The sequence below is a fragment of the Geotrypetes seraphini genome, chromosome 5, assembly GCF_902459505.1.
Source record: "Geotrypetes seraphini chromosome 5, aGeoSer1.1, whole genome shotgun sequence".
Taxonomy (NCBI): Eukaryota; Metazoa; Chordata; class Amphibia; order Gymnophiona; family Dermophiidae; genus Geotrypetes; species Geotrypetes seraphini.
The window spans coordinates 115,507,387-115,531,217 of NC_047088.1; the positions used below are offsets into that span (position 1 = coordinate 115,507,387).

The window sequence follows — 23,831 nt, forward strand, 5'->3', positions numbered from 1 at the left end:
TGGGAGGGATGTTATTGAATGAGAGTACCCAAGAAAGGGACTTGGGGGTAATGGTGGACATGACAATGAAGCCGATGGCACAGTGCACAGCGGGCACTAAGAGAGTGAATAGAATGCTAGGTATAATCAAGAAGGGTATTACAACCAGAACGAAAGAAGTTATCCTGCCGTTGTATTGGGCGATGGTGTGTCCGCATCTGGAGTACTGCGTCCAATATTGGTCACCGTACCTTAAGAAGGACATGGCGTTACTCAAGAGGGTTCAGAGGAGAGCAACACGTATGATAAAAGGGATGGAAAACCTTTCATACGCTGAGAGATTGGAGAATCTGGGTCTCTTTTCCCCGGAGAAGAGGAGACTTAGAGGGGATATGATAGAAACATACAAGATCATGAAGGGCATAGAGAGAGTAGAGAGGGACATATTCTTCAAACTTTCGAATAATAAAAGAACAAGAGGGCATTCAGAAAAGTTGAAAGGAGACAGATTCAAAACGAATGCTAGGAAGTTCTTCTTTACCCAACGTGTAGTGGACACCTGGAATGCGCTTCCAGAGGGCGTAATAGGGCAGAGTACGATACTGGGGTTCAAGAAAGGATTGGACAATTTCCTGCTGGAAAAAGGGATAGAGGGATATAGATAGAGGATTACTGCACAGGTCCTGGACCCGTTGGGCCACCGCGTTAGCAGACTGCTGGGCATGATGGACCTCAGGTCTGACCCAGCAGAGGCATTGCTTATGTTCTTATGTTAATAGTAAAATTTTGTAGCTAATTCTATGTTCAACGGGTAGCCAATGAGCGTTGAATAGAAGAGGGGAAACATGGTCATATTTCTATGCGCCATAAATGATCTTGATAGCAGTATTCTGCACTATCTGAAGGTGTCTTATTTCCTTTTTTGTAATGCCCTTATAAAGGGCATTACAATAATCTATACAAGAAAATATCAAGGAATGGATTAGTATATTCAGAGATGCTGGGTCTAATAGTTTGGAAAGGGAACGTATCATTCTAAGACGGTGGAAGCATTTCTGGACTAATATGATTGTAATAGGAGAATTTACAGTCAAGAGTGACTCCTAGTAGATTTAAAGTGGGTACGACTTTAATTGGGAGGGATTCAAATTTCAAGGGAGCCTGAAGAGTTATTCCCTCTTTAAAGGGAAAAAATCATTAGTTTTGATTTATTGATGTTAAGGGACAACCTATTTGAATCTAAACACAATTTGATTTTTTCTAGTTTGTGGTTGATGGAAGCAACATCCTGTATGTTATTAAGATTGATAGGATGAATTAATTGCACATCGTTGGCGTAAGCAAATGTGGTGAAGCCAATGGATTGACCCAGTCAAAAGAGGGGACATAAAGATGTTAAAAAGTAATGGTGACAGGATAGAGCCAATAGCAGGCCAATAGCAGGGATTGCATGGCCTGCCAAACTACTAGAATTCTATGTTAGTATGCAACTAGCTCAATTCATAGACCAAACAGATGGATTCCACAAATCACAACATAGCTTCAGGTCAATGCACAGCACTGAATCCCAATTACTTGAACTAACATTTAAAGTGAGATATCAACTTAGCAAAGGCAAGCAATCCATACTACTGCAATTTGACATCTTGGCAGCATTCGATACAGTAGACCACTCTCCCTTACTTTACAAATCAAATGAACTTGGAATACATGGTTCTCACAATTCTTAAAAAATATAACATATGAAGTTTGGAATGATGACAAGACATCCCAGCAGTGGAAGGCCACCTGTGGACTTCCACAAGGCTTGCAACTATCACCTGAACTATTTAACATCTATTTGAGAGCTTAGGGAAATAATCTGCCCTCGACCCAAGACCACATGTTCTCCCATGCAGATTATATTTTCATTCTTTGTATAGACAAAGAATCCTTATATAATACCCTACATCACTTTAAGAACACTACTGATGACTTAAATGAACTGAAGATGAGAAACTTCCTTAAACTAAAAAAAATCAAAGACAAGAATATGGTTCGGTGACCATAACATTCTTCCTAGTATAGAAGGTGTGTGGTGCAGCGGTTAGAGCTACAGCCTCAGCTTCTTGAGGTTGTGGGTTCAAATTATGCACTGCTCCTTCTGTCCCTGGGCAAGTCACTTAATCCTCATTGCCCCAGGTACATTAGATAAAGTGGAAGCCCACCGGGACAGTTGGGAAAAATACGTGAGTACCTGAATAATTTGTAATCCGCATAGAAAAAAAAAAAGAACTAGAACTGTCCACAGACGAGAGACTAAAGATAGAAAATTCCTCCAAAGTGTTAGGAGTTACACTAGACTCAAACTTAACCTTCAATACACATATCTTGTTAGTGAAAAAATTCTTCTTTTAGACAGCTAAGGAAAATAAGACCAATTCTAACCCAGGCCAGTAGCACAATCTGTACCAATGCCATACCTGGACTACTGTAACTCATTATATTGTGGCATTACAGAAAAAGAACTCAAGAGACTACAACTACTACAAAACACTGCCACCAGACTAATTTTCAATTCACGAGAATCGCAACATTTAAAATTATCCTTCCCATCATTTCAACAAATTCAGAGGAAGAATTTGAGGCTATCTTTGAATACGAAGGACCTTTTATCTGTAACAAACTGCCAATATACCTAAGATAACCCACCACTTACCTTTACTTCCGGAAGAAACTAAAGACATACCTCTTCTCTCTATAGTCAACCTCCTATCTTTCATCTCTTCCCTTTAACATTCACAAGATCTGACTTAAAAATGTAACTACAAGAACCTGACTTAATTCTTATTGTAATCCACATAGATTCCTTGTAGAAAATTGTAGGATATAAGACACTGTATGGTATGCTATTATAACATTCAAGTAACTGATCAAAATAGATACCAAAACTATGTGCAACCAGCACTAATATACAAAGCTCATAGTTACTCACATCAGAGCAGAGACTTAGACCAAACTTTACTTTCTTTTGTGTGTGTGTATGTGGTGTTTTTTTTTTCCAGCTTATCTGAGAGACAGAGAAGTCTCCAAATCCAGACTGATCCTAAGGCAGAAGATAGGTGAACTCCACTTACACGGTGGGGCTTCAGGACTACTAGATACATCTACAAGAAAGAATATGGTAAGAATCTAAACTTTCTTTTTAGTGCAATGTGTTCAGTAGTTGTGAATGCTATGGGCACACCAAAGCAATCCCATGAGTCTAGGACAGGTCCACTGAGCTTGCCTTCAAAATGGAGAATCTGAGAGCAGTGTCTTTACTGGCTGTTATGTGTATTCTATAGAACCTGGTAAGGGTATGAAGGGTAAACCATTTAGCTGTTCTACAGATTTCCTCAGGCAAAACCATTAGTCTCCACTCATGAGATAGCAATTCCTCTGGTGGACTGCAATTTTAATGTGATTGGCGGCTGCTTACCAAACCCACATATATGGAAATAATGGCCATTTTAATCCATCTGGAAATCGAGGCCTTAGACACTGGCCTCCCTTTCTTCGCATGAGACTGGTCAGAACAAAAAGGTGGTCCAATATGTTAAACTCATTGGCAATTTCGAGGTATCGGAGAAGCACTTTCTTAACATCAAGCAAATGCAACGCTTTGTCCTTTTTCTTAGACCCCTTAGGGTGAAAAGTGGGCAAAAGGACTTTCTGATTGATGTGGACGGCAAAGTCTACTTTCAGTAAGAAGGATGGAACTGTGCTTAAGGAAAACCCTGTTTCCGTAATCTTAAGGAAATGCCTCCTACAGGACAAAGCTTGTAACTTGGAGACTCATCTCACTGATGTAATCGCACTAGAAACACCATCTTGACTGTAAGATCCAGAAGGGAAGCCTCCAATAAGGGCTCATACAGAGCTCTACTAAGACCTTGCTATACAATGTTAAGATTCCAGGATGGCAATGAGAAATACAACGGAGAGTGCAAATGAAGTGTCCCTTTAATAAATTGTGTATATCCTCTTTGGTAAATACTGATGCAAAAATGTGTTCAGTTTGTCGGCAATTTCTTTGTCCTCCTATAGCACTCTCTTTATTCCATGGTCATCCAACGGCCCCAACGCTTCCCTCGCTGGTCATTTCCTCTTAATATATCAAAGTTTTTGAAGTTTTTCGCCTCCTTGGTTATTTTTTTCCTTGTAGTCTCTTTTGGACCCTTTTACCGCCTTATGGCACCTGCGTTGATGTTGTTTGTGCTTATTCCAGTTTTCATCCGTTTTTGACCTTTTCCATTCCTTAAACGAAGTTTTCTTGTGTCTGATCGCTTCTTTCACCTCTATAGTGAGCCATGCCAGTACTTTGTTCTTTTTCCTCTTGGATCCTTTGTTGATACGCGGAATATGTAGATTTTGTGCCTCGGTGACTGTGTCCTTAAAAAGAGACCAAGCTTGCTCTATCACAGGGGTAGGGAACTCCGGTCCTCGAGAGCCTTAGTCCAGTCGGGTTTTCAGGATTTCCTCAATGAATATGCATGAGATCTATTTGTATGCACTGCTTTCAATGCATATTCATTGGGGAAATCCTGAAAACCCAACTGGAATACGACTCTCGAGGACCGGAGTTCCATACCCCTGCTCTAGCGTTTTTACAGTGCTTATCCTCTTCTTAATCTTCTTCCCCACCATGAGTCTCATCCCTTCATAATTCCCTTTTCGGAAGTTCAGTGCCTTGGCTGTCGCTTTGGACCGATGTTTCTTACCTGCATCTAGGTCAAAGCGGATCATATTGTGATCGCTGCTTCCCAGCGTCCCTTCCACTTCTGTATCGGTCCTTGTAGTCCATTTAGAATTAAGTCCAGAATTGCATTTCCTTTTGTATTTTCCTTGACAAGTTGTTCCAGGAAGCAATCGCCTACAGTATCCAGGAACTTGGTCTCCCTAGCGCAGCCGGAGGTGCCTAGGTTCCAGTCTATCACCGGATAGTTGAAGTCACCCATGATAACTATGTTGCCTCCCTTGGAGTTGCGCTTAATCTCGTCTTCGGACTGCCCTGGGGGTCGGTAGTAGATGTCAATCTTCGTTTCTAGTCCATTTGTTCTAGGAATTTTGATCCATAGAGACTCTAACTTATCCATCAGTTGTGGTGTGTTCTCTCCAGTAGATTAAATTCCCTCTTTGACATATATGGCAATGCCACCACCTTTTTGAGCCACTCTGTCTCTGCATTATAGTTTGTATCCTGGTAGCACAGTGTCCCAGACGTTTTCCTCAGTCCACAATGTTTTTGTGATGCCGATGATGTCAACGTTATCTTTTTGTGCCATAGCTTCTAATTCACCCATCTTATTCCTTAGACTCCTTGCGTTTGTGTACATACACTTAAGTTTACGACCCGTTCCTTTCTTGCATTTCCTTCCCTTTTGTGTCCTTTTCAATCTGTATTGCTTGAGATCCGGAGGGCCTTCCCCTATATCTTCCTGCACGGTATCCTCCGGATATACCGGTTCCCAAACCATCAACTCTCTCTCTCGGTCGACTGTAGGCTTTCTCCTTCTTCCTAGTTTAAAAACTTCTCAACTTCTCTCTTTATGTTGCTTGCAAGTAGCCTCATTCCGTCTCTGCTGAGGTGGAGTCCGTCCTTCCTGTATAGCTTGCTCTTCCCCCAGAACGCCGTCCAGTTGAGCACAAAGTGGAATCCTTCTTCCTCACACCAGTGCCACATCCACGCGTTGATTGCTTGCAGTTCCATCTATCTCTTCTCATCTGCCCTGGGTACCGGCAGGATCTCAGAGAATGCTATCCTCTGCGTTCTGGTCTTAAGCTTCCTTCCTAGCATCTGGAACTGGTCCTTCAGTACTTTCCTGTTGTAATTCCTGTTGCTCACGTTGTTCGTCCCCACATGGATCACCACCGCCGTATCTTCTTCTTCCACACTGTCAATGATCCTGTTGATGCGGCTCACTATGTCTTCTACCTTGGCTCCCGGTAGGCAGGTCACCAGCCGATCCAGTCTTCCTTCCGCTATGTGGCTGTCAACTTGTCTGAAGATGGAGTCCCCCACAACGATTGCTGTCCTCTCTATCTTCTCTTGATTCTCCAGACGCAGGTCCGTGTCCCTGGTGTATGTCCATCTCTCCTGCCGCAGGTCCTTATCCTTCGTTCTCACTGCTGTGTCATTCATTTCTTTGTGGTGGTTGTCTGTTGGATGGTCCACACTCTCTGTAGGTGTCTTTCGGCAGTTCCACTGTTGCTGGTGATTTTCCACGGCCTCCCTGTATGCCTTCTCTATGAACTTCTCCAGCTCTTGGACTTCTTCCTCGATGGTGTCCTCTGTCTTGCTGTTCATTGTGTCCTCAGCCTCGATGTTTGTTGTGTCTCTGTCTTCCTCCTCCATTGCTTGAAGTGCTTCCAGTTCCAGTATTCTACCCTCCAGGAGTCTGACTTGTTTCTTCAGGCTCTCCAGTTCTCCGCATCGAGTGAATACGTAAGACCGCCTCCCAGAGGGGAGGTAGTCATACATATGGCAGACGGTGCAGAAAACTGGATAGCTCAACATCTTGCTTCTGTCTGCTGCTTCTATTGCTGCCTGCTTGCTGGTCTGCTGTGGCTGTTCTCTGTGTCTGCCTGGCTGTGTCCTCTGCGCCTGCTGTGATGTCCTTCTGCTCTCCTTTAGTGTCCCTTCTCAGTGAGCTTCGATGGTCGACGTCGGGTGTAGGTGGAACTAACTCTCGCCGATTCCCCCCTGTAGTCTCGTGCCTCTTCTTCCCCTCGTGCGCTTTTCTGTTCTTGCTTTGCTTCCCTCTAATTCTTTCTCTCTCTCCTGCTGCTCTTAACCAAGCAGTCCTTTGTACTATTATGAAGATTACACCAATTCTTGAGAGTGAATCATATATGTCATATGTACATAAGAACATAAGAATTGCTGCTGCTAGGTCAGACCAGTGGTCCATCGTGCCCAGCAGGCCGCTCACGCAGCAGCCCTTAGGTCAAAGACCAGTGCCCTGAGACTAGCCTTACCTGCGTACGTTCTAGTTCAGCAGGAACGTGTCTTATTTTGTCTTGAATCCCTGGAGGGTATTTTCCCCTATAACAGTCTCCAGAAGAGCGTTCCCGTTTTCTACCACTCTCTGGGTGAAGAAGAACTTTTAATTAAATTTAATGTACATACTTCTATATTAAGAAGATGCTCAGAGGACCTTTAGGTAATAAATTCAACGTTTTATTTAATTGAGAGTGCTGATAGTGAAGAATTTGTAATTGATGAGCAGCTATTTGCTGATCAAGTATGGCTCCCAATACCAGCTGTATCCAAAATTCTGGAATAGCGAAGAGAGGATTTAGTGGTTTTGTTCTTTTTTTAAGAGTGCTTCTAACACCACAGAGTGGTGTGGTTAACTGAAGCTTGCCATGCCCTAGTGCTGACTGGACTTTATATTTGGTGTCAAGATGGTTGGAGATAGGTCGACTAGTATATTTTTGTTTGAAGGCCTTGCAAAACTGGATAGAACTGAAACAGATCCCTTAGGGGTATCAAAAGATTTTAAGATAGCTTCAAAATCCTTGTGGTCAATGGATCCTTCTGCAGAAGCTAAAGCTAGAATTTTTTTGAATAAATTTGACATAATTAAAATCCATTAACAAGATGTCCTGTGCTCCAGAAGTACAGTGAGACTCCAGTAGAAGAGCAGAGATGAAAAGCTAGACATCAGTATCATCTAAACAGAGAAGAATATATCAAAGAACGATGAGGAGAATTGTGCCACAGAGTGAGATTCATGTGATATAAAAGTGGGAGCTGTATATGGATCATGAGCTTCAGGGAATTGGGGAGAGTGTGGGGCAGTAGTTAAAGCTACAGCCTTAGCACCCTGAGGTTGTAGACATTACCAGATCTACTCAAAAATTTAAATTGTCCTATCCTATGTTGAAAGGTGTTATCTACATTGGCAAATTAGGGAAGTCTCTACTTTTCAAAATTACTGAGTTGTGGAATAATTTTCCTGCTCAACTGCGCGATCTGGGCTCTTTCTAACTATTTTGAAAACATCTGAAAAATTGGCTATTTTCAAAGTTGTAAATTCCGCTCCTCTCCATACTATTCCAAATCCACATTGTATTTGTTCTCTTTTCTAATTTTTGTAAACCGTGCCAAGCTCTACCATTATAGAGAAGATATGGTATATAAGCCTAAGGTTTAGTTTAGTTTCAAACCCACACTGCTCCTTATGACCCTAAGCAAGTCACTTAATACCCCAATTGCCCCAGGTACATTAGATAGATTGTGAGCCTATTGGGACAGACAGGGAAAAATGCTCGAGTACCTGAATAAATTCATTTAAAATGTTCTGAGCCCCCTTGAAGAACGGTATAGAAAACTGAATAAATAAATAAATAAAGGGAAGTTAATGAGACTGACACTTGGAGGCATGAGTATTTGTGAAGAGAGAAGAGGTGGCTGTTGTAAAAAAATTTTGAAACAGCTGAACCAAAAGTAATGCTGCATCTTGAGTTGTTTGTGCTGTGAGTGGAGGTACAGGAAATGGAACTCGAGGGCACTGTGCAGGTGGATCTGGTGGTAACCTGTGAGGAGAAGATTTTTCTTCTTTTTTCGAGGAGATAAGTTTACTGAAGGTTGAATGGATGAGGGAGAAGGAGTAGAATTATAAGAGTGAAAAGTGACTGAACGCAGTGTTGAAGAATGAGCTGGTAAAGGTGCCAATTTGGCAATGTCTGTACTTAGCTGAGATGAAGATTAGAGTCTGGCAATCTTTTCATTTTTGAATAATTTTCCTTGTAAGAAGACTGTCATTGGTCTGCTTAACCCCTATAGGGGAATTAGTGGACCACGTTGTGATAATGCCAGTTCCTGTTGGTACTCTGTGAGAGCCCACAGGGATTTCAGAGATTGAAACACTGACTGATAAGAGAGCCCTTTGGTAACTTAGCAAGGTCATTTGGGTTGGCACTGCACAGTTTGGTTGACTTTTTTTCTTTGTGGTAAGAAAGTCCCCCAAGCTGGGAGAAAGAGAGCGTTATTTGTCTGCTTTGCGGCACAGAAGAAAAAAGACTGAATTTCGAATCTTTGATGTCAGCAAGGCGGGAGGATTCCACACTGCCAATTGGAAGGACTAAATTTCAACAAACTTCAGAGGGCTATTCCAATCCAAGGCTACAAGAAGTGTGGCTGTATTATCCATGTTATTCAAAGAGAACTAATTATTAATATTGAGCTATGTTTTGCTCTTAGAGAAAAATATTGAGTTATGTTTTGCACTTAGAGAAAAAAACAAAGACACAGAGAAGCACCACCAAGGCAAAAAAAAAAAAAAAAAAATCCAATTTAATCTCTACAAATCCCAAAGCATAACTTATATAGATTTCATTAAATCTACGTAATTTGTATATTTTGAATAGATGATATGCCTGCTTCTGGTTTTGTGAGCCCATTTGCATTGAGGGCTGGCCTTATCCAACCTTTTTTGATGATATCAGTGGAAGTGACATCATGACTAGGATTTTGGCAAGTACTTGTGAGCTGAAAAACTTTAAAAGGTAGTGTATGAAAAAACCTAACCTATTATGACAACACACAGTCAACTAAAAAACAAAAGAGAAACAACCACAGATTCTTCCACAGTACTATTAAATAAACACACACTGCTTCTAAAATGGATTTCTTCCAATTTTGCATGATGCCTATGGATTACATACCTCCCTGTGGAGGAATGTCCAGCTGAGGAATCTGAAAGGAAAGAATGGCTTTCCTTAGCCATGCAAGATGCTCTGGAGTATTCCACTGGAGATGGGGCAATAGCTGGCTTCCCCCAGGCCTCGTCAGCTCAGCAACTGGCCAAGATAAATCACAAAGTTTCTCAGTTGATGCTACTTCAGCCAGGAATGTTATCACACTATTGTAGAGATCAATAATAGCACTAGGGTCTTGGGTAGACAGGCCTGCTTGACGTCTCTCTGCCTGGTCATGGTAGAAGGGCTTACTGAACTCTTGACAGACCCCTTCCTCAATGTATTGCAGCAGAGTACAACAGCAGAGCTCCAGGGATCCAGTATTGTGAGACACCAGCCACTTCACTGCCTTCGATACCTGTTAAAACAAATACTGCAATGAAGGTGACTGTGTGATAGATGAGCTCAAATGGAACACAAATTGTAAAATGTTAATCAAGTTCCTGTATCTGACAAATATCCAACATTATACTGCAGGAGTGTGAGAAATACTAGATATCTAAAGTTGAGGTGAACTTCTAAGATACAAATATTGAGTCTGAAGGAATGATTTTCTGGATTACGGGTTTATGGTTCTCAATTTTAATTTGACATTTAAAAAAAAGAGATGACGAATTACAAAAGACAGTTAACTATCTCCCTTCCATCAAAAATAAACAAATTGGGCAATTAAGTTATAAAATTTCTCATAGGAGGCTCTTGAACAAACCTGACCGGCTGAAGTTAGGACCCAAAGAGGTGAACTGGATTAGAAACTGGTTGACAGACAGATGTCAGAGGGTGGTGGTTAATGGAATTTGCTCAGAGGAAGGAAAGGTGAGTAGTGGAGTGCTCAAGAATTGGTGCTAGGGCCAATTTTGTTCAATACGTTTGTGAGCAATATTGCTAAAGGGTTAGAAGGAAAGGTTTGCCTTTTTTATGGATGATACAAAGATTGAAACAGAGTGGACACCCCGGTGGGAGTGGAAAACATGAAAAAGGATCTGCAAAGTTGGAAGAATATCTGGAAACTAAAATTCAATGCACAGAAGTGCAGAGTGATGCACTTCGGGAGCAGAAACCCGAGGGAGATGAATGTGCTGGGAGGCAATAGGTTGATATGCATGGATGGGGAGAGGGACATTGGGGTGATAGTGTCTGAGGGTCTGAAGGCGATAAAGCAATGTGACAAGGCAGTTGGTGGCTGTAGCCAGAAGAATGCTAGGCTGTAGAGAGAGAGGTATAACCAGCAGAAGAAAGGGGGTATTTATGCCCCTGTACAGGTTGTTGGTGAGGCCCATTTGGATTACTGTGTTCAGTTTTGGAGGCCAAGGATATAAGAAGACTTGAAGCGGTCCAGAAGAAAGCAACAAAAATGGTAGGGAATTTGTGCCCAAAAATATGAGAAACATATATGGCAGATAAAGGCCAAATGGCCCAACCAGTCTGCCCACCTACTATCTTTTCTCTTCCTAAGAGATCCTGGAGGAGAGGTAGGACAGGGGAAATATTAAACAGACATTTAAATATTTGAAAGGTATTAATATAGGAACAAATCTTTGACAAAGAAAGGAAATTGGTAAAACTAGAGGACATAATTGAAGTTGAGGAGTGGTAGACTTAAGAACAGTTTTATTAAATTATTTTTCACAGAGAGGGTTGTGGATGCCTGGAATGCCCTCCTGAGGGATGTGGTAAAGAGGAAAACATTGACAGAATAAAAAAAAAAAAACCCCACAAGGCTTAAACGCAGAGGATCTCTAATTAGAATATGAATGGGCAAATGATCTGAATCCCTCAAGAGATGGTTTGGATGGGCTAGAGTGAGCTTTAATGGCAACTCAAGTAGTTGGAACCTCAGGACAGAACTGGTGGACTTCTTAGGTCTATGGCCTAGAAATAACAGAAAAAAGGCATTTTAATTTAATCATGAAATTGTAATGCATGTAATTACAAGGCAGACTGGATGGACCATTCAGGTTTTTATCTGCTGTCATTTACTATGTATATTACAATAAAATGGTGAATTTGCACATACTGGAGCAGCTTATATAAAGGACTGTGAATCCAGGAGTCATTAGTACTGGCCTATCCTGATTGAATACTAAACTAATTATTATCTTGAGGTATTTGTGGCAAATTACCACCTTCAAGAAGAATTTTCAAAAGCCATTTAATTGCATAAGAGGGCTGTCTGAAAACTGCTCTCCCTCTTCTGTTGATGCTTATATCAAGAAACAAAATAGTGCATGTACATTGTACTTTCAATATATATTCATATTTTCTACAGAACAAATACTTGTAGAAAAAGTGTGTTGCTTATATACTATATACTCTATCCTCTCCCTGCAGAACTATTTGGCTGAACTAAGTTGACTCTCCTGAGTCTCCAACTGCTGCTGTTACTCCATCCATTTTTGATACATTTAAGTAACATTACGACTCTGGCTGATTTAAGTCTTACCACAGCATGTAAGTGAGTTTTTCAGGAAATTCTGGAGTGATTTTGTACCTTGACCTTAAGAACGTAAGAATAGCCTTAGTGCAGGGGTGCCCACACTTTTTGGGCTTGCAAGCTACTTTTAAAATGACCAAGTCAAAATGATCTACCAACAATAAAATTTAAAAAAAACACAACGCACACTGTATGCATAGAAAATGTTAATTATCATTCCTATTCCAGGGTTTTTCAAAGAGGTCAAAGCAGATGACTCTATGCACTATCACCTCAGTAACAACCATACAAAAATAGACAAATATACCCCCTCCCTTTTTACTAAACCACGATAGCAGTTTTTAGAGCGCAGGGAGCTGTGCTGAATGCCCAGCACTGCTCTCGACGCTCATAGGCTCCCTGCGCTAAAAAACACTATTGCGGTTTAGTAAAAGGGGACCTTAGTGTAAAATATAGACAGCAGATATAAATTCAGACACATTTTGATCACTAAATTTAAAATAAAATCATTTTTCCTACCTTGTCTGGTGATTTCATGAGTCCCTGGTTGCACTTTCTTCTTCTGACTGTGCATCCAATCTTTCTTCCCTTTTAGCCTGTATGCTTCCTCTCCTCCACACCTCATTCCCTCCCCCAACTTTTCCTTCCTCTCTCCCTGCCCTTTCTTTCGCTCTGCCTCCCTTTCCTTTTTTTCTGTTTCTCTTCTTTCCTTCTGTCTCCCTGCCTGCCCTTTTTCTTTCTTTCTCCCTGCCCTCCCCCAAGACACCGCCACTGCCATCGGGGACCAGGACCCAAACTGCCATCGGGGACCAGGACCCAAACCGCCACCAATAAGAGGCCCGAAAACCAACGCCAATAACATGCCGAAAAGCCGACGCTGCCCCAACCTCTCCCTTCTTCGGCCGACTAGCATCATGAGGAGCTGTTGGGGGAAATGCTGCTGGGTCCTGCCTTCGCGGAAACAGAAAGTAGGCAGGACCCGGCAGCAAGAAGAGCAAATGCTTCACTAACCTGTCTCCCGCCTTAGCACGTAGCGAACGCTTGCTTCAGGGCTCTCAACATGTGCGTGCCGGCTTCCCTTCTCCCCCCCCGGACATAACTTCCGGTTTCGGAGGGAAGAGAAGGGAAGCCGGCACGCACACGTTAGAGCCACGGAGCATAAGTTCGCTACGGGCTGAAATCTCCAAGCCGGTTTTTTTTTTGTGTTTTTTTAATGTTCAGCGGCGGTGGCAGCAGCAGATGACAGCTGGGCGGACCACCCAGCTAAAAGGCCCTAGAGAGAACACTGGAGAGGAAGGCTGATCGGCCCGGTAGATCAGGACGGCAACACGAGTCTATCACGGAGCCCGGGATGGGCTCCGCGATCGACTCGCGCTGCCTTCCTGAGCTACTGGTCGATCGCGATCGACGTGTTGGGCACCCCTGCCTTAGTGGGTCAGACCAATGGTCCATCAAGCCCAGTAGCCCGTTCTCACGGTGGCCAATCCAGGTCACTAGTACCTGGCCAAAACTCAAGGTGTAGCAATATTCCATGCAACCAATACAGGGCAAGCAGTGGCTTTCCCCTTGTCCTTCTCCATAACAGACTATGGAATTTTCCTCCAGGAACTTGTCCAAACCTTTCTTAAAACCAGCTACGCTATCCGCTCTTACCACATCATCTGGCAATGCATTCCAGAGCTTAACTATTCTCCGAGTGAAAAAAAATTTCCTCTTATTAGTTTTAAAAGCATTTCCATGTAACTTCATCGAGTGTCCCTTAGACTTTGTGATTTTTGATGTAGAAAAAAATTGATCCACTTGTACCCGTTCTACTCCACTCAGGACTTCAATCATATCTCCCCTCAGCCGTCTCTTTTCCAAGCTGAAGAGCCCTAACCGTTTTAGTCTTTCCTCATATAAGAGGAGTTCCATCCCCTTTACCATCTTGGTCGCTCTTCTTTGAACCTTTTCTAGTGCCACTATATCTTTCTTCACATAAGAAGACCAGAATTGAATGCAATACTCCAAATGAGGTCATACCAAGGAGCGATACAGGGGCATTATGATATTCTTAGTCTTGTTAACCATCCCTTTTTTAATAATTCCCACCATCCTGTTTGCTTTTTTAGCATCCACTGCACATTGAGCAGAAGATTTCATCGTATTGTCTACAATGACACCCAGATCCTTTTCTTGGGCTCTAACCCCAAGGTGGACCCTAGCATACGGTAACTGTGATTCAGGTTATTCTTCCCAATGTGCATCACTTTGCATTTCTCCACATTAAATTTCATCACTTGGATGCCCAGTCTTCCAATTTTCTAAGGTCTGCCTGCAATTTTTCACATGCATTTTAACAACTTTGAACAGTTTAGTGTCATCTGCAAATTTAATCACCTCCCTCGTCATTCCAATTTCCACATCATTTATAAATAAGTTAAATAGCACCGGTCCCAGTAAAGACCCCTGCGGCACTCCACTGTTTACTCTCCTCCATTGAGAAAAATGCTATTTAACCCTACCCTCTGTTTTCTATCTGATAACCAATTCCTAATCCACAACTGAACTTTGCCACCTATCCCATGACTCTTTAATTTTCTCAGGAGCATCTCATGAGGAACTTTATCAAAAGTTATCTGAAAATCAAGATACACTATATCACCGGCTCACCTTTATCCACACCTTCAAAGAAGTCAAGCAAATTTGTGAGGCAAATTCTCCCTCGGCTAAACCCATGCTGACTCCATCTCATGTTTGTCTACGTGTTTCACAATTTTATTTTTTATAATCGTTTCTACCATTTTGCTCTTTTTAAAAATCGACGTTAACATTGACCACCCTCCAATCTTCAGGTACTACAGACGATTTTGGTGACAGGTTACAGATCACTAACAGCAGGACAGCAATTTCATGTTTGAGTTCTTTTAGTACCCTGGGATGTATACCATCCAGTCCTGGCGATATATCATTTTTTAACTTGTCGATTTGGCTCAGTACATCTTACAGATTCACAGAGATTTCTTTCAGTTCCTCCACATCGTCACCCTTGAAAACCATTTCCGGTTCAGGTAGATCTCTTACATCTTCTTCCGTAAAGACCGAAGCAAAGAATTCATTCAGTCTTTCCGCTATGGCCTTATCCTCCCTGAGCATCCCTTTAGCTTCTTGGTCATCCAACGGTCCCACGGATTCAATCACAGGTTTTCTGTTTCTGATGTACCTAAAAAAATTGCTATGAGTTTTTGCCTCTTTTGCAAGTTTCTCTTCATATTCTTTATCAATGCTTTCCATCTAACTTGCCATTGCTTGTGTTTCTTCTTATTTTTGACATTCGGATCCTTTTTCCATTCTTTAAATGATGTTTTTTTGGCTCTAATAGCCTCTTTCATTTCACCTTTTAACGACGCCGGTTCTCGTTTCTTCTTCTTTCCACCTTTGCTGATACGTGGAATACATCTGGTCTGGGCTTCCACAATAGTATTTTTAAATAACATCCACACCTGGTTTACAGTCCTAACCTTTGCAACTGATCCTTTTAGCTTGTTTTTAACCATTTTCCTCATTTTATCATAGTTGCCCTTTTGAAAATTAAATGCCCCTACAGTAGATTTCTTTTGCAACATTATTCTCGGTATCAGCTCAAATTCGATCACTTTATGATCGCTGTTTCCCAGCGGACCCAACACAGTTAATTCCTGTACTATGTCTTGCATTCCACTAAGGACCAAATCTAAAATAGCACCCTCTCTTGTCGGTTGCTCCGTTGCTCCGTTTCTTCCTTAAACCGGGTGTGGATTAAACCAAGTTGGCTGCAGCGTGTAAGAGTGCTGTAGCATGGTCGCTTATCCCCTGACGCAGCCTTGACCGGCGAAATGGGGATTCCCTGTTGGGGTACTGGTGTGTTTAAACTAAGCAGCAGTGGTATGACTGGATGAAGAATACATATACATTTTTCTGTTAAGTTTTTTTTCTCTGCTTAGTTTCTACAAGTACTTGGTGTTATTACACTATAGAATTTGTTGTTTTCAGAATTGATGCTGACTGATCCTGTGGATATAATATATATGGACAATGTGACAAGTTTGCAGAATATACTACTGGGGGAGTTTTTTTGAGCCCATGAAGCATAACTGAGGCTTTTTCTCCACATATATTTATGCTGTGTGCAGCTGAGTGCAATAGACTGATTTGCCTGCATTTTATATTGTAGTGCACAGTGGTCAGTGTAGTAATCACCAACACTGTGTCAAGCATAATTTTTTGTTTTTTCTTTGGTAATTGAAATCACCCATTATTAGTGTTGCCCAATTCTACAGCTCTCCTAATCTCTAAAAACATTTCTTCATCTATCTACTCATTTTGTCCCAGGGGATGGTAGTATAACCCAATCTTTATATTCCTTCCCTTCACACATGGAATTTCAGAGTCTGTTATAGGGGAAAACACCCTCCAGGGATTCAAGACAAAGTTGGACAAGTTCCAGCTAAACTGGAATGAACGCAGGTGAGACTGGACTCATTTAGAGCATTGGTTTTTGACCGGGGGGGCCACTGTGTGAGCAGATTGCTGGGCAGGATGGACCACTGGTCAGACCAAGCAGCGGCAATTCTTATGTTCTTATCCATAAGGATTCCACACTGCTATCTATGTCATGCAGAATATTTATTTTATTTGATTAAATTCTCTCTTTAACATATAGTGCAACCCCCCCCCCTCCAATTTGATCCATTCTATCCTTGCGATATAATTTGTACCCAGGTGACACAGTGTCCCATTGATTGTACTTCTTCCACCAGGTCTCTGAGATGCCTATTATATCTATCATTCAGTGCTATATACTCTAACTCTCCAATTTTATTTTTTAGGCTTCTAGCATTTGCATACAGACACTTTAAATCAGGGGTTTCCAACCTGTGGCCCGAGGGCCGTATGCGGCCCCGTGACGTATTTTATGCGGCCCTGGTCGAGGGTGATGCAGTATTTTCCTCTGCTGCCCCTGGGTGTTTACCGTTTTGCCTGCTCCCTCCTCTGTCTTGCTGCCGTGTTTGTGCGTTTGTGTGGCCCCAGAAACATTTATTTCAGCCAATGTGGCCCAGGGAAACCAAAAGGTTGGACACCCCTGCTTTAAATTGTGTTTTTTCCTTGCAACTACAGGCTGCTGAGAAGTATAGAACAGCAGATAAAGACCTGAATGGCCCATACAGTCTCCCAATAGTAACATGCATTATATATTCATGATTAAATTGTCTTTTTTCTTTAATATTCCTGGGCCACAGACTGTAGAAGTCCATCGGTTCCCACTACTAGAGTTGCCGTTGAAGTTCACGCCAGCCTATCCTAACCATACGGTTGATTATGGGATATAGACCGTAAAGTCTGACGAAAACTGTCCTTACGTTCCAAATCACTGGGCTTCCGTCAAGGCCCATCCTAAACCAAATCGCCATATACGAGACATTCAAATATATCATGTACAGACCATGCCCAGTATCAGCCTTTGTTTGTTTTATATCATTCATTTTCTAATTACAGCTCCTCTGTGGTCATCTCTTGCTTTTTTGAATTTCATCACCCTTTACATCTCCACCACCTCCTTTGGAAGGGCATTCCAGGCATCCACCACCCTCTCTATGAAAAATAATTTCCTAACAATACTCTAAGTCTACCACCTCACAACTTCAATTCATATCATTACCATGTTCCCTTCTCTGGAAAAGATTCACTTCTATCTTAATATCTTTCAAGTACTTACGAGATGTCTATAGCATATCTCCCCTGTCCCTTCTCTCCTCTAGAGCAGTGGCCCCAACCTTTTTGATATCAATGACTGCTTTTATAGAAGCAAATTTTTCCCAGGACCGGTGGGGGGGGAGGGGGTTCATAAGGCAGTTTTATACACATTATACATTACATTTCTAGCAATAAAAAGAAAAATAAATTTCTACCTTTGTTGTTTCGGCTTTCCTTATCTTGTTATTCTCTTCCTTCCATCCATTGTCTGCCTTCTCTCTGCCTCTTCCATATAGCATCTGCTTTATTTCTACCAGAAACTGTCTCTCCTTCCACACCCCCACACCCCAATTGGTCTGGCACCTTTCTTCTTCCCTCTGCTCCCCCCATGGTCTGACATCTCTGTCTTCTTCCCTTCCATCTCTCACTACCTCCCCATGTGGTTTTTAGCATTTCTCTCCTCCTTTCCTCCCTTCAGATGTGGTATCTGTCTCCTCCCCCTCCCCCAATGCTCCATTATCTCTCTCTCTCTTCATCCTTCCTTATCAATTTGTTTTCTACTTCTTGTCTATTTACTTTCCAGTCCTCAATTTCCCTTTTATTGGGTCTACTTACAGCTTGCCACCTTTTTCTCTCACCCCTACCAGTATCTCACTAAATCTATCCACTTCTCCCAATCCAGCATGTGCTCTTTCTTTATCCTCTCCTTCTATCCAGTATGTGCTCGCTCTCTCCTCCCCACTTCCTTCCAGAGTCTGCTCCCCTCTCTTATCCTCTCCCATCCAGTGTCTGTTCCCCTCTTTCTCTCCCCTCCCATCCAGCATCTGCTCCCCTTTCTCTCCTTCCCACTTCCTTCTAGCGTCTGCTCCTTCTCTCTCCACTTTCAGCATCTCTTCCCCTCTCTCTCACCTTCCAACCAGCATAGTCTCTCTTCCCCACTTCCATCCAGTGTCTGCTTCTCCTTCTCTCTCCACTTCTCTTCAGAGTTTGCTCTTCTCTCTCTCCCTTTGAGCGTCTGTTATCCTTCCCCCTCTCTCCCTCCACTTCCCTTCAGTGCCACTGTACCACTTCCCCTCGTTGGGCCACCTTTCTCCCTTCCCCTCACCTTCGTGGGTGATCTTCAGAGTTTTCTGTTTCTGAGTGTCCGAACACAGCAACATTTCCACAAGTCCTGCGCGACTGCCCCAAAGCTTCTTCTCTGACGCAAGCCACCCAGGCGGAAACAGGAAGTGTGTCAAAGGAGAAGCTTTGGGGCAGTCGCGCAGGACTTGGGGGAGATGTGAAGAAAGATGGAATTACTTGATGAAATCAAGGACTGCTTTATGGAGCAGCTGGTTCAGGAACTGACAAGAGGCGAAGCATTTCTAGACCTAGTTCTTAGTGGAGCATATGAACTAGTACAGAAGGTAATGCTAATGGGACAATTTAGAAGAGCCTGGCCATATCCAGGGATTATATTATTTCATTAGGGTTGGTTTATGATTTGTGTAGATGTATGATTATGGTATATGGTTTGGAGAGAAGATTGGTTATATCTGGTAGTGTAGTCTAGGTATTATGGGTTTTGTAGGGAGGTTGGTCATCTATCAACATAGGAGAGGCTATTTGTGTCTTTTTTGCTTTTTGGTGGTCATAGCCTGTTGTTTGTTGGGGGGAGGGGGGATAAGATATTTCCCCACACAGATGGGTTTTTAGGCCTTTTGAAAGTTTTGGTAAAAGGGAGTATTCCTTAATTGTGGGGTAAAGGATTCCACCATTTTGCTGTCAGGTATGGGAAGGTTGTAGAGTGAATAGTTTTGTATTTGATTCCTCTAGGATTTGGGAATCATATACTCATTTCCTTGACTATTCCCAATCTTGTAAATTTCCCAGCTAAGACTCAACCATGTAATTAGCACCCTAATCTGTAATTTTCCTGGAAATGTCCAGTTATCTTCTTTTGTAATCCACCTAGAACTGCAAGGTATTGGCAGAATAGAAGTCACTAATGTAATATAATGTACTCATGTGGTTGCTGATCAGGTTGTATTTGTCTTTGAGTGGTATTTTGATTAAATTCAACATGTGGTCTGGTGTTCTGCCTTGGAACATTAAAAAGATCAGTATACACAGCTTAAAAATACACCTTGCTTCGAAGGGGAGGCAGTGTAGTTCAAGGTACAGGGGTGTCAATCATATTTGTTGCTGAGAAAATAGGTCTGGTTTCTACATTTTGAATGGTTTGTTTGTAGTTTTTTCTGTATATTTTCTTTGCATCCTACATAAAGAACATTGCAATAATCTAGTTGGGATAGTATCAGTGACTGAGCCAAAATCTGAAAGTTTTCTTTGGTGAAGCAATGACGAATTTGTCTGTTTTCTCAGTGTTGTGAGGATAGGCTCTTGTGAAATATAATCCCTAGGATTCTCAGTTCCGATTCCAGTTTCAGTGGGGCATTATGCAGTATTATTTGAGCGTTGTCATTAGTGATTCTGGGTGGCCTTAGCAGTAAAAAATTTGGGTTTTTTCTTTTATTTAGTTTCAGTTTCATGTTCTCAGCCTAGTCAGCAACTAAATGAGTGACTTCCTCTATTGATTTGTTGATTTTGTTTTCTTTTTTGTAGAAAGGAATGCATATTATAATATCATCAGTGTAGGAAAAGCGAGGTCTTTCTTGTCTAAGAAGTGTGCTAGTGTTGACATCAGTCCATTAAAATGTATTGGGGAGAGTGGCGAGTCTTGGGATACTCCGGCTTAATGCTGACCATTCTTCTGATCTTTTCCATTCATTTTTTATTCTGTATGTTCTGTTAAAAATTCTTCTAGCCATGTGTGAACTTTACCACTTATCCCTAGAAAGTTTAGAATCAGTAATGAGTTGATGGTCTACCACATCAAATGTACTAGCTAAGTTGAATTGTAGTACAAGGACTTGTTGGCCAGTGCTCATGTGTGTTCTAATCTCGGATGGCAGGGCACCGAGTAGTGTTTCAGGGCTATAGTGTTTCTGAAACCCAATTGGCAACTAGAAGAGGAACTGGTAATGGTACCAGAAGCAGTCAGAAGAACGAGAGGTCCTTGACTGATGGTGACTGGCAAGTGGGAGGGACCAGTGGCAACCAGTGGAGAGGCTGGTAATGGTACCAGTAGCAGCCAGAAGACCCAGAAGTCCGGTGATGGTTAGAGTGACTGGTGGTAACCAGAGGGACCAGTAGAGACTGGCCCCAATCTGTGGTGGTCAGATTGACTGGGGTAGTGTGTCCAGAGGAGCTTGGTGGTGAAATGACAGGAAGTGAACACTCGGCCCATCAAATCTTGCATTTACATAGCGACATGGTATGGATAGGATTGTTGGATAGCATGTGATTGTTTTTAAGTTTTTCCTGGAGTTATTTGTATGATTTCTTTTTCTTTGTGTTCTACTGTTTGGGGGTGATTGTTTATACTGCATGTGGCATCCTATCTGCACACTATCAGTTATCTATATGATGTATTCTCCCAAACGTTTGGACATAACTTTCTGAATTCAGATATAGTAAATGGAATTCTGTTTTTGATATCAGTGTTTAGATGCAGACCTAAAAGATTCTTGGTGGCCAATAGCCATATGTAAGCTAATAGTACTCACATCACTGTAGTTGGTTTGGTATGCTAACTGATGAAATTGTCTTTTCTAAATTCAGTGAAGAACTTTGGTTGGGCTTGAATCACTGGTATTTCTGGTCCATTTCCAAGTTCAGTATGTCTTTTATCAGTTTTCCTCCTTTCTAAGTTTTTCTTTTTCTTTAGCATTTATAATAAGTTACTGGAACTCAAGAAATAGTGATGTTCTCACCTTCTTATGTGTGGATATTTTTCAATATTTCTTCTCTGGTGATGTTTCAGTATTTGAGAGGTCACTCAGTGGATCGGTATTGTGACCAGTCAGGCTCCGTACCTGCCTTGGTCCATGTGGTTTCCCTAGTGTCCACCAGGGGAGTCAGAGAGAAGCACAGATGAGAACAGGCTCTGTTAGAGCAGGGAGTGCTCCTCCCATGAAAAGCCAGTAGTTTGCACTTGGCAGGGGAGGTGAGAGGGAAGACACGGGTCTCTTCCCAAGTAGAGCATTGCTGGCTCAAGCTAGGGTAATGTCTGGGTGTGGAAGACCTGGGTATGGAAGAAGCTGGACCCACACCACTATTTGCAGCACAAGCCAGTGTGTGCTGTGGAGCAGCAAGGAAAGGAAAGAGGCTTAGCAACCATTTTGCAAAGACTGAGCACAAAACTGTGAGTTTTTTTGTTGTTATTGTTGGCTGAGGTTGTTTTGTTTCCCAGCCACTTTCATTGACTGCTTGAACTGTGGGATTGTTTTGCTATTTTGATTCTCCTCACATTTTGGTTAAGAAGCTGGGAGTGCTTTTGTGGGGAGAAGTTTGCCAACACCTGGGAGGGATTTGGAAAGCTATTTTTTTTTTAGCTTTTTGTCAGGCAAACTTGGGGTACTCCCCTGGACCCAGCAGTGCTATAAGATAAGCTGGAGGCTTTGCTATTTAAAACTGATTAAATATTGGTGTACCATAGCAGGGAGCTGAACTTTCTGGAGACCTGCTAGGAGCAGCTTTGAATGCCTTATTGCCAACAGCTCTGTGGAAGATAAAAGCACAGAGAAAATTATTGGCAGTTGTGAGGAGAAATCCTGAACTCTCCCAGAGTTTTCCCTTTGGAGTTTTTCTTTTGTGTTGTTTTGAAAGTTACATTGATTTTTGCCATTCTGACATTAAATTTTCTTTAGAAACCGATCCTGGAACTATGTGCTTTGGTTCTGGGTTTTTTTTTGTTCTACTCTAGAGAGTTGCGCGGTGACAGAAATCCCACCCATCCCCACCAGGATCCTCTCCATCCCCACCCGTGCCCATCAGGATCCTCTCTGTCCCCACCCATCCCCGCAAGGAATTACCTCCATTCCCGCCCATCCCCATAAAAAGCAGCAATTACGTCTGACAGGATTATCAATTCCAGTTTCTTTTGTGTTTGCGCTGCTTTTTTCCTTGTGGAATCTCTTTGGTGGAACCCTTTTTTTGTTTTCTGTTCAGGTAATTAACTTATAAACCCCCTCTTTTACTAAGGCTGACGTGTCCATTACATTATATGGGCCAAACCCTGCTTCCAAAGCCTTCCATCCCCGTGGGAGTCCCATTGGCTAGAGGGGGTCCCTGTGGGCCAGAGGGGAGGTCCCCGTGGGAGTCTTCGTGGGTTAGGGGGGATTCCTGAAGGATTCCCGCAATCCCTGTTCCCGTGCAGACCTCTATTCTACTCATATTAATGCATTGCCTGCAGGGTAACTCCATACTGGGTCACACACTGTAACCACTAGGGGCACTGAGGAGTACCGTTGCTAGGCTCTAGTGCCGGTTACAGTATACTTCTCCCTCGGTATTCGCGGGGGATAGGGGTAGAGCCGGACCGTGAATTGAGAAAAACCGCAAATATCTTCTCGTCCAGCTCTGACCCACCCCCGCCTCCCTCCCGCCTTCCTCCCAGCATCCTGGCCTTACCTGGTGGTCTAGCAGGCTTTCAGGGCAGGAGCATTCTTCCTACGCTCCTGCCCCGTGCAGATCGCAAATAGGAAATGACTGCAGTGAGTTCCCGTAGTCTCTTGAGACTACGACGGGAGCTCATGGCAGCCATTTCCTATTGGCAATCTACACGGGGCAGGAGCATTGCTCCTGCCCCAAAAGCCCACTAGACCACCAGGTAATGTTCACCAGGGATGTCGGGAAGAAGGCTAGAGAGAGGCAGGACCGTGGTAAACTATGGATTTCCCCCCCTCCCCCCCCCAAAAAAATCACAAATATGTGAAACCGCGAGTCTGGAAACCGCGAATGGGGAGGGGGAAGTGTATTCAGTTAGGGTTTCCTCAGCAGCACAAGTCACTGCGCAAAGCAACACACCTTTGGCTTGCTATCTGTGGATGATTTTGCCTTCATGGGTAGCTGAGGAGCAGTGGCTCGTGGCCAGTAG

The 23,831-nt window shown here is 42.6% G+C and overlaps 1 protein-coding gene across 1 annotated transcript in view; it reads right to left on the reverse strand.

Annotated features, from left to right (window-relative positions):
* Window positions 1–23,831, reverse strand: part of MCM3AP (minichromosome maintenance complex component 3 associated protein) — a 556,273-nt gene that overhangs the window by 69,738 nt on the left and 462,704 nt on the right. The window contains 1 exon segment of the mRNA XM_033944925.1: window positions 9,673–10,063. Coding sequence (XP_033800816.1) covers window positions 9,673–10,063 — 391 coding nt within the window.